An 11,320-nucleotide genomic window follows, 5' to 3' on the forward strand; every position below is an offset into this window, starting at 1 on the left:
TTGACCACCTTTTTTTTTTTGTCACTCAAAATCTGTAATATTTTTTCAAATGAAATGCATATCTAAATATAATTTGAAATTTCAAATATCATTTTTCAACTTAACTTCAAATACTAATTTTTTTCAAAAATTATAATTTTACGTCAAAAAGCCTACTGACTTTATGTAGTGTTATGTTGTTTCCATCACGAGGAACCTATTCACACTCCTAATACAAACTAAAATAGAAAATATATCAACAAAATGAAACGAGTTTGAGATAATAAGTTGACAAAAGGGATAGGAGGGCATAATAGTCAAAGCAGGAAAAGATTTATAACGTTATATCTCACCCAATCGGACCGCCCATACCCGTCATTTCAAAAATTTCGGATCTTTCTGAACACAATCAGTCGTCTCGCCGCTACTAACCAGTCTCACTGCTTACTGCTAAATAGTACTCTTTTTTCTGTCTTTTCCCTATCCCAAATCTCCATGAAAAATCGTTACGTCCCTTATTCTTCCAATTCTTCTCGTTTTTCTATACACTGACTAGGGCTTTTCCAGTGTTCTATTATTTTCAAATCTCGCAGCTCGAGATCACCGTTTCTGTGTGAGAAATCACGCTGAGAGTGTGTGTGTGTGTTTGAAATGGAGGAAGAGATGATGGAGGATATGGTTGAGTATACGTTTACGGTATTGGAGATTGACCTCGATTACGAGTATGATGCTCCGCGTTACTTTGATTTTAGCCGTGATGAGTCTCTACCTGAGACTCGTCAAGCTGAGAGCTGGTTTGAATCTGCCGGAAGCTATCCTCCTTCTCGTAAGTCACGTTTTATCTGCTTTTTCTTACACTCAAAGTTTTTTGTTTTTGTGTGCTGAATTTTGGTGTTTATTTGATTTTCTAGAACTTATTTTTTGATTTCCTGCTCATTTCTAGCTATTTCTTACAGGTCACTGTAGGATCAACTCTACTATTGCGATAATGCCAATGCTATATTTCTCACGTTATATATTTTATATTTTTAGCTTTTTCCGGACAAAGTATTTTAGCTTTTCCTGTTCATCTGTTTTTTTATTAATGTCATTATTTTTTTAAAAATATACTATTCATTTTTAGCATGATTACTACCTTTGTGGTCCTACATATTGTGGAAGTGCAAATGTATTGTAAATATCTATTAAGAAACAAAATTAGATTTTTAACTATATTTAGAAGAACTCTCATCGATTTTCAGATTCTAATTGCATTTTCATTGATGTAACATCTGGTGTGACAAACTGAAAGTTTGTATCGTCCAAGTAATCTGTCAAAATGTGAACTTTTTTTGAGTTTTTTTTTTTTCTAATAAAAAGAGCTGGAATCTCCTCTATGCTATTTTCCTTGATGTATTGAGCATTATATGACACTTCTGGTTTGCTTTTTTTGGTTTTTTTTGCTTTAGTTTTGGTTAAGGATCTGTTTAACATTACTTAGGTTAAACCTCATTCTAGTAAAATTACATTTGAAAATTTTGACACTATGACTGATATTTGTTCTGTGTTGTTTAAGCTTTTGTCACTAGGTTAATTCTGAAGGAGGACGATTTGCTGGAAAGCATTAATGTTTCTCCGAAGACCAAAGTTGATGAGAACATGAGTTTATCAGATAGTGATTCTGATATTGAGGTCGAGCAAGGGGTTCCTGGTGCAATAAAAGGTGTTTATTTTTCTTGAATTTTACGGTCTACTGTTATACCAGAAATTTTATATGTTCCTTCTTCGGCGTTGAGCATTTTTTTTAGAAGTTAATAATCATTTTGAATCTTTCACTAAAACTTTGCTGAGATGCAAGCTATTTCTTTACACTGACTTCATCTGAAAGTACACTCTTAAAAACAGATTCTTTGTATATATACAAATTTTTGAATCCGCTTGAAGAAAAGAAGCTTTTAGTGTAGTGGCAAAAGTGGTTTGAAAATTCTAAATGTGGCATCTTGACATTCTTTTTATCCCCTTGTTAGAATTCTTGGCTCCGCCACTAATACTGATCGAGACTCTTCAAAGCCTTAGTTATAATAGAAGTTAAAGCTTACAAGATGCTAAGGGAACATATGACTGTTCCTTCATTCGGTGCTGATGAGCTGATTTTATAAATAGAAATCTAAAACAAAAAGTTGTGTTATTATACCAAATCCTTATTTTGTCCTTTATTGTATTGTCCTAAATTTTGCAATAAAAAAAAGTTTTCGTTGTTTAGCACTTTCGGTCCATCTGATCTATGTAGCTTTTTTTCCCTCTCAAAAGAGGAAGTGTTTTTGCTAGTTGTTTACTTTAATAAAGCAGTCTTACTTTGGTAATTCTCTACAACCTTCTTGAACTGATGTGATGATACTTACTCTTGTTTGCTCCCTTTGACCCTTGGGATGACCCACTTGGCTTTTTCGGTCTTACAAAAGGATTAGTCTCTCTAAAAATGGTAAAAACCGCATAAACAATAAGATTCTAAACACTCATTTGCTTGTGCTAATAAGATCCAAAAAAACATGGATATACCTGATGCTGAACTTAATTGGTGTTCGCATAATTATGCCTTTGTCACCAGTTCTATTAACTGATTCAAAACTAACCCCGAAGCAACTTGTTGCTGTAAATCCCTCAAACTTTGAAGACATGATTCATTAGCATCCACGTGCATGTAAAGATGGCCACTTCTAGGTCCTACCTTTAACTGCTTATAATGAATATTGCTGTTTTTATCTTTATGCCTGCTTGCACCAAAAAAGAGGTTTCAAACTGATATGCTCAAGTTTTCTGTCTGATTTTGTTTTACAGAAGGCGAGGGGAACAATGCAGGACATTCTGTTAACTTAGAAATTAGCAATGCCGAGAAACTTTTAAATCAACTAAGGCAGCTGCCTTCAGGTGCGTTTAGTTTCTAATTTGACAATAGTAAATGTTTCACTTTTAATATTTAGTTTAAAGAAATATTTCTCAAATGATTAATATTCTACTCTTAAAATTAAGAATTTGTTTTTGTGCTTTCATAACTCAAGTTGGTCGCTTACATGATATGTATATGTATGTGAATGAGTATTGCGTATATGTATGCGAATGAGTATTGCCGATGGTACATCAGTATTGCCATGCAACCATGTTGCACTAGGTTTCGTGGTGTCTTTTTACTTTGATAGGTTCATATTTATATTTTGTGCCATTGGTTTGCAGGGTTGACATTCCATAATCACATGGCTAAAGATACCGCAAAAGATCAAACCAGGTGTCCGGGGAAGCCATCTTGTCCCAGGACCTCAACCCTCATGAAACCAACCGCAAGTCACTTAGCCAAACAAAACCCACTTCGTCCAGTTGGTGAATCGAGGTTGAAATTCCTGGTTTTTGGAATGCTCTGTTTAAGTCAAAACAAAAATCTTTTGTAGTGGTTTTGTATTGATCTTTTTAAAAGTATTTGAAGAGTTAGAATGTGCAAAGCACCCAAGGGTGTGGCCTAGTGGTCAATGAAGTGGGTGAGAACCATGAGGTCTCAGGTTCAAATCCCAGCGGAGGCAAATACTAGGTGATTTCTTCCCATCTATCCAAGCATTGGTGGATAGAGCTACCTGTTGATGGTGGGAGGTGGAAGGTATCCCGTGGAATTAGTCGAGGTGCGCGCAAGCTGCACCGGACACCACGATTATCAAAAAAAAAAAAAAAAGAGTTAGAATGTGTAAATCTTCAAAGAGCGAGAGATCTTCTAAATGTGTTGTTTATTTTATTTTTGTATTCCACCTTTTAGTTAATGCTGAGCAAACTCTTGCCACTTTGCATGTAATTGGTTGTGAATAAACCTTGTTTGGTCGTACAGAGGACATCATCACTGGCCTTGCTAAATACTTTACTGGTCTGTGGTCTCTTTGAAACACCTCTTTCTCCGGTATGCTAGGTTAACCACATTTTTGGTTGAGAAAAATGGAACAAGTTCTGCTGTGGTTGAGACTCAAGCTGCCAAGAGACAAAAACTTGAGAGTGGTCATCTGCGGAAGGTATCTTTTATATTTTGCCCTTTGGATTTTGCTTCTCTGCATTGTGCCATATTAATGATGAGTCTCAATAACTATTAATTTGCTGCTTCCACCTTAGCGCTACTTTTCCGTTACCGGGATCATGATGAATTTTGGAGTTATATTTTCTGCTAATTAATTGAATAAAATTTTAGAGGTTGAGAATTTACGTGGGAAGTGTATTACATGTTGGAATTTTGGCACTTCTACATATTGGAGTAGATTACAAATAGTGGTAGACAGAGTTAGTTTGTTCTGGCTGGAAGGTAAACACGACCCTTACCCAAAAAGTAAATTTGAAACATTTCTTGGTCTTCTCATCTAGTCAGTCGGCCAAGTTTTATTCCAGCTGTGCAATCTCGTCAGAAAACACTAATGCATCCTCGCTCTTTCTAGTGTTCAAGTCTATTTCCTCGTCTGTGGACCTTTTGCATCTCTCTCATGTTAGATTGCTCATTTTTGTTGAAAAATATCTGTTTCTGCTTTACAGGTTGCTGAAGCAAAGCCTGTGCTTAGTTTTGTTCACAAGGCACCTAAGCGAGTAAGTGTTTTCTCTCTGTTCTATTATCTATTTGCTCATAAAAAAAGTTAGAAGTTTTCATTCATGTGCAATTAAACACTAGTGGCTTTCTATTTTCATTCTTTTGGTCATGTCTGTCCTTTATATTTTCCCTTTACCTGTGATATCTTTTCTTGAGTTGGCAATGTCTTCCCTTATGCCCTTATATGAAAATGGAGGGAATCTTGCTTCAGCTGTTTCATTTGATCGTATCTGTTCTTTATATTTTTCCTATAGCTATGAAGTTTTTTGTTCATCATAGTAGTTCAAAGTGTGAGCTCCCATATTTTTTACTTAAATGATGCCACTAGTAATATATACCTTAGTTTTCAATTATTAGCCAGACCCACATTTGAGTGGCTGAAGAATGTCTTTAGTACAAAGTTTTGGGGAATCCCTAGTCTAGAGCTCTGAGTTTATAAAGAACTTTTGGTGATGACTGGATATACTTGTTGTATTGGAGTTCAGACACAAATTTTGAACAATCTTGCAGGATGGAAAAGTTGATGGCAACAACACATTGGCTAAGCCCAGAATAACTATTCCTAGAGAGCCTGAGCTTCAAACAACTCATAGAGCACAAAGAGCAAGGTTGATTTCATTAACTGGTTTCAGTTATCTTTATACTGTCTTTGAGGACCATTGTCAACATGTTAACATGGCATTTCAATTTCAGGCCAAAAGGTAGTGAACAAGCAGAAAATTTGGCGCCGACAGCTATCCGAAGATTCAAAGCTCTTCCACTGAATAAAAAAGTTAGTAAGCATACTTTCTTTGAGGCCATTGCTTCATCTGCATGTTATTGACAACTCTCTATCTCACAGATCTTGGAAGGTCCTTCTATGCCTCCAAAAAGAAGCAATCCACGACTTCCGCAGTTTCAAGTAAGGAATCAGACTGGTGTCTTTGCTTCTTCTCCGTTCTTAAATTACCAGCTCCATTCATATTATACTGTCTGGCCTATGACTATGGGAATTAGTCACTTGTATTCCATGAATTTTCACTTAGTGTAGTGCTTGTAAGCATAATTCTGCTGCTAAGTGAATTTAAATTTCTCTCTTGACACATTGTTTTCAGGAATTTCACCTGAAGACGTCAGAGAGAGCCGTGCAACATCGTTCAGCCGTTTCAACTTCTGCAGCCAATTCTTCTACTAGTAACAAGGTTACGTATCAGTTCTTATCACGTATTGTGCTTATGCATACACACTCTACTCTCTAATTTAGCTTAAAGGGCTGAACCAGCGAAATTGGAAACTGACTAGTGGCAACAACCATCACAGATTTGGGAGCTTGTAGTGTTTCCCTCTTTGTTGGTGGTTTCTTACAATTGTGGTTTTGCTAGCCTGGAATATTACATAAAAGTGCAGTTCTGATGAAGTCTAAGGTTCTGTTTGCAGGTGTTGCAGAAACCCAGTAATAATTCAACCATGGAATGTGGAAATAGAGAATTCAGAAGGTGAATCTTGATATACTTGTGGAATTGTATCTCTCATATATTTATGTGTATATGTGTTGAATAGCAGCCTATGTTGTTATCACAATTCTCTCTATGTTGTCGTTGTTACATTTTTTTTTTCAGTTAAAAGATTGATTGTCAATGACTGTAACTGTAAATTATTTTAATGGTGTGGGTGACTAAGAAATGGTAACTTTTGTTTATCAGAGTTAATCATGTAGAGGCTCCAAAGCAGGAGGAATCTACGTCAACCTACAACTTCAAAGCTCTTCCCCTTAATAAAAAGGTACGTTTAAGAAAATTCGGGAAGATTTTATATGAGTTATCTGAACTGAACAACTATTTGTTTTATATAGATCCTATCAAGTAAAGGAGACATTGGAGTGTTCCGAAACACCAAGAGAGAAACCACAGTGCCAATGGTTATACCAGACATGTCTAGACTTTTCAGTTGTAATTGTTATGTTTGAAATTCCAATAATGACACATAAATTGCTTTGCCTCTGCCGCAGGAGTTCAATTTTCATACTGAAAAGAGGATTCATCATAATCCGCCAATTGATCTGTTTAATAAGGTTGAATATTTTACATCTTTACTTTGAATGTTTAACAAGGTTGAGTTACATCTTTACATGGTTTGATGTGTTTTTTTGGGACACAATATTGCAGCTTTTACTATACGATTTTCTATTCTTGTGTCGCAGATCATCAAATTGTGATAAATCTTTCTTGTTTTTTATCAGCTATCTCTTACATCTGAGCCCCAACCTGCTGGAGTGCAGTTGAAAGCACAAAGACCATCCTTCTTTCCGTCAAAGGTTCCATTTATTTCTCCATTTTCTTTTTCTGATCTCAAATAATTTAACAGTGTATGGATTTTTGATTTTGTACGTCTTTTTGGTACAAGGGCTCTAAAGAAAATAGATGGGCTTATTTCCAACAAAACCATGAGGTAAACTCTGTTTATTCCCTGGTTGCTAGCGTTTTCAGTCTACATTCATGTTTCTAATTGGCTTATCAAGTAGCAATATTTTCAGCATTATGTTTATAATTAACTTTGATCAGCTCAAAATTCTTTTTTTTTATAGATAGTACACACGGAGAAGGGTAAACTAGCTGATCTTAAAAGTAAAGCCAATTCAGTTTGGTAGTGATGTGGGGATGACTGAAGTTTGTCAAGTCTCTAGCATCATCAACAGGTACACAGTTTTGCTTTCTTCTTTTTTTCTTGATAATCAAAAAATCCAGAGGCACAGTGGCGAGCGCACAGTTCGAAAGTCCATGGAACTCGTTGGGCTCGCCACTCTACCCTTATCCACTTAAATATAGGCTTTTGTTTGTGGCAGGGTTCGAATCCATGACATGCTCGACCAAACTCCAAAGCCCTGGGACAGTTTTGCTTTATCTTCTTACGTGATCCAACTTATGCCATTAACCTATATTTCAATTCTTGTAGGAGTTTGGGCATTCGTTAGAGGCATAATGCAGCACATTTCTTAGTGTTGATGAACCCTCTTTGCTTGATTCAAAAGGCAGACTGAGGCGATGCAGTACATAAAATCTGTCTGAAATTGTCAAGTGTGTCCGAATGTACACCCCAGCTTTATAATTTTTATGTAAAAATCAATATCTACACATGTAAAAGGTTAAATACAAACGATGATGTTAGTCACCGTGTCATCATGTGAATAAAAATGAGTAAGTGTTGTTTAGTGGGAGCTGTTCAGCTTTATTTATCAATTTTCTTTAATTTTGCTATGTTATTTTCCAAGAGAAGAAAATAGATCTAGTAGTAGCTTCTAAAGAAATTCTGGAGTAATTTGATTGAGCTCTGAAGATTTCAAAAGTTATAAGCAATGACGTGGTTAGTTTGTTGTCTGGTGGCATACTACAATCAGGCTGGAAGATTTTGAGTGATTAACTATATTATGTATCAAATGCTGAAGAAATTAGATAATTACAAATTCAATAGATTGCTCATTTTTGGCTACTGATATTGAATCATTCAGACCGATGGGACTATATTTTGACTAAAATGACTATATGATGGTAGGAAAGGCTACTAGACCTATTAATTGTTTCCTCTTTTCTGGTCACTGTAATAGGAATGTCTGCTTGTTGTCTTCAGGACTAATTGCTTGATTATGTATTGCTGCCAAGTACCATATTCTACAATTATATGTGGCACTTTTGATTTGCTATCATTTCTCCTCATCAGAGACAGACTCTTTGTCTCCTGAATGATGTTTCCTTATTGATGTGACAAATGAAAGAGGGGACTGTTTTGTCCAACGTTTCATCAAAGGCTTCTTATCTTTGTTGTATCTCTTCTTTGTTATGGCAATGGCAAGATCATTGGGGAACAAGGTCTGCCACACAAAAGCATGTAGAAGAGTGGAGACAAATAATATGCAGACCATTGTTGTCGACATGAACGAAAGGGCCAAGGCCAACGCCTTGGTTATGAAAGAAGGGACCTCCTCTGCATACTTTATGGTTGCTATTGAAACTGTGGTCATTGGAAAAGTATATGACCACCATGCAACTGAAAATCTGCAGATAGTCAAGATATTAGTTATTATGGAGGCAGAGACGTGTTTTTCTCAAAATTCTAAACTTTTGTGCTGTTCTCTTCTGTTTCAAGGATAAGAAAATCACCTGAATCCTGTGAAGAAGTTGGGACGTACAACCAACGACAAGTAGAGAAATAATGAAATGAAGTAGCATGTCCTTGCCAAGCCATCAAACTCATCATAGATAGCACCCCAAGCAATGCTAGCTGCAGCTGGAGTTGCAATGAACATGGAATAAACAGGGTGCAGTTCCTTAGGCAACGCTTCACTCGTTGGCAACCTCTGATATAATGTGACAAACACCACAAGGTAATGTGCAAAGCCAATAGCCCACAAGAACTTGCCAGGCTCCTTCCATCCCACTTTAGCAGCCAAAATGGCTCCCACGAAATTCCCAATTACAGAAAGGTGAGAAGATGGGTTGGCTACTTTACTAAGACGCCTTTTCCCTCCCGAAAGCCATTGGCCATAGATTTTGAGATTGAGGAAGAAGATAGGGGCTATAAATACACACCAGATGGCTGGGTGAAGAGTTTCTGGGGCTGTTTTAGGTGGTGTACCTATGGCTAAAAACATGCAGACAATCCATGGAGCAAAAAAGAAGTTGACCCTCACCGGATGAGAGTATTCTCTCTTTATAGCTTCAAAGTAAAGTGCACATTTGAACATGTAGGTTATGAAAACTGCAACTAGAATCCCCACGCCTAACAGCCAAATCACAAAGTTAATGAAAAGTGGAACATGGAGGAATTTGGTGGCAGGACTTAGAGCAAGAGAACGCCAGAGGATGGCTTGACTGCTAAGACCTAAGCAGATACCAAAGCAACCAATAGGGAACCTGAGCAGGAAAGGCCATTTTTCATCTTTTGGAAGAAGAATATCCTCAGAATCCTGCAGAAAAGATCGTAATACTGAATAACAATTGAGTTAACATCTATGCAGTGACAGTGCAAAATAATGCACACTAGAATCATCTGAAAGATAACTACAAGTATTCATCCATAAAAAATGGGATTGATAACTTGGAAAATGATATCATGTTACCTACTATAACAAGTTAAAATACATTATAACAACAACAACAATAACAGAAGATCCAGTCTAATCCCACAAGTGAGGTCTGGGGAGGGTAGTGTGTACGCAAACATTATCCCTACCTGGTAAAGGTAGAGAGGCTGTTTCAGGTAGATCCTCCGCTCCAAGTTAAAATACATTGAAAGTGTAAAATTCTTTACATTGCCAGTGTAAGAAAAGGGTAGCCCGGTGCTCAAGGCATCCCGGACCCACGCATGATTCGGGGAAGAGCCACACCCCAAGGGATGTGATGTAAACAGCCTACCCTAATGCGAGTATTAGTGGCTGTTTTTACGGCTTGAACCCGTGGCCTATAGGTCGCATAGAGACAACTTTACTGTTGCTCTAAGGCTCCCCTTCCGTCAATGTAAACATCATAACAATTTTATGCATTCATCGTTGAAGTTTTGGAAATGAGAAGTTGATAAATACCTTGACTTGATCAAGTTCAGGTCCTCTAAGGGCATCAAAGTATCTTCCAGCAGGTACACTCTTATTGACATTTTCATCAATTCCTCCTTTAACATTATTGTTCTGAAGATCAATTCCACTCTCTTTTCTAAGTGGTATCTTTGATGATTGCCTAACAAGAGTAGATTTAGTCCTAAACATGCTGAAATCTCCTTTATTTCTTGCTTCAATACCAGTTCCATTAACACCAAATCCTCCAAAACTCTTCCCACTTCTTCCAAGTACTTTTCTCTCATTTTTATCTTTAGAATTCTCTCCATTGAGTACAGAGAAGCCTGTTTCTAGTGACACTTGCCTGCTGAAATTCCTAGGAGCACTTTTTATTTCTCTATTTTTCGTAGGCCTGTTGAATCGCTTGTCTGATTTATCAGCCATATTAGAAGTGTTGTTGTTTTCTTCCTTATCTTCTTCCTCTTCATGCAAGACTTCATGAATGTCAACTAGATGGTTTCCTACAGAATTTGATCCTACATTCATTTTGCCCCCTTCTGTAGTTAGCGATAACTGGACGAAATACTATTCTTTATTGCCTGCTATAATAAGCTTTATGTTTTTTTTTATGTGCATTTTTATGGTTCCTCAAACATGGGATAGATCACGAGAAATGTGAAAAAAGAACTTGTGTAGGTGGTGGTTATCAACTAGGATGATTAAGTTGAAATAGTAGCTAGTTAATGTGAAAAAGTGTAGCTTTTAAGTGGGGTTTCTCGTGAGGATGACTTCAACAAGCAGTTTGTGGTTTATAAAGAAACCATTATTACATAGAGGTATTGAATATGACAATGTCTAATTTTATGGTTTGGAAAAAATAAGTGATGCTCTGCATTTGAGAGGCACAGTTTCTTGCATTTCACGGATCTAAACAACAAAAGGGTCAGTGTAATAAGAAAGTGGCATTGGTTATGGACTTACCTCACAGCTAGGGTGCCTTAGCTAGCAAAAACAGTAACATTGGCTATTGGGAAGGTGGGTTCAAATGGTAGTTGAATCTTGATTACGACCACTTATAGTTGTTAGTCCCGCCAATATTGTTGTATATGTAAATAATAATTTTACAAAATATAAGTTATCGTCATGAAACAGTAATTAATTCGAGCCCACTGAATTCACAGTGTTTCCTTAAGGAATTTAATCTCATCCTAGTACCCAAGGTAATGGGTTAT

General features: G+C 36.7%; 2 protein-coding genes across 5 annotated transcripts; one reads left to right on the forward strand and one right to left on the reverse strand.

The window, feature by feature from the left end:
• Nucleotides 1-367: 367 nt before the first annotated feature.
• Nucleotides 368-7,751, forward strand: LOC104096875 (protein TPX2-like). 4 transcript variants are annotated; one of them, XR_001969404.3, is made up of 18 exons: nt 368-805; nt 1,535-1,681; nt 2,797-2,886; nt 3,190-3,343; nt 3,905-4,004; nt 4,513-4,563; nt 5,075-5,172; nt 5,258-5,336; nt 5,406-5,465; nt 5,659-5,745; nt 5,981-6,039; nt 6,247-6,325; nt 6,396-6,461; nt 6,552-6,614; nt 6,783-6,857; nt 6,957-6,991; nt 7,128-7,238; nt 7,496-7,751. XR_001969404.3 is itself a non-coding variant. In XM_033656322.2 (18 exons), exons 1-17 carry the CDS (start codon nt 631-633, stop codon nt 7,188-7,190), a joined length of 1,491 nt encoding a protein of 496 aa, XP_033512213.1. In that variant the 5' UTR covers nt 368-630; the 3' UTR covers nt 7,191-7,238; nt 7,386-7,751. The 4 variants fall into 4 exon arrangements, 3 of the variants coding, with proteins under 3 accessions (XP_033512213.1, XP_009601618.1, XP_033512214.1); XM_033656322.2 differs by having other exon boundaries at nt 6,947-6,991; nt 7,386-7,751; XM_009603323.4 differs by having other exon boundaries at nt 6,947-6,991.
• A 226-nt stretch (nt 7,752-7,977) lies between these two features.
• On the reverse strand, nt 7,978-11,084 carry LOC104096873 (guard cell S-type anion channel SLAC1). Its single transcript, XM_009603322.4, has 3 exons — nt 10,119-11,084; nt 8,698-9,503; nt 7,978-8,592 (listed from the first exon to the last, which is right to left on the reverse strand). Exons 1-3 carry the CDS (start codon nt 10,632-10,634, stop codon nt 8,241-8,243), a joined length of 1,674 nt encoding a protein of 557 aa, XP_009601617.1. The 5' UTR covers nt 10,635-11,084; the 3' UTR covers nt 7,978-8,240.
• Between the last annotated feature and the right edge of the window lie 236 nt (nt 11,085-11,320).

Source organism: Nicotiana tomentosiformis, chromosome 8 (genome assembly GCF_000390325.3).
Source record: "Nicotiana tomentosiformis chromosome 8, ASM39032v3, whole genome shotgun sequence".
Taxonomy (NCBI): Eukaryota; Viridiplantae; Streptophyta; class Magnoliopsida; order Solanales; family Solanaceae; genus Nicotiana; species Nicotiana tomentosiformis.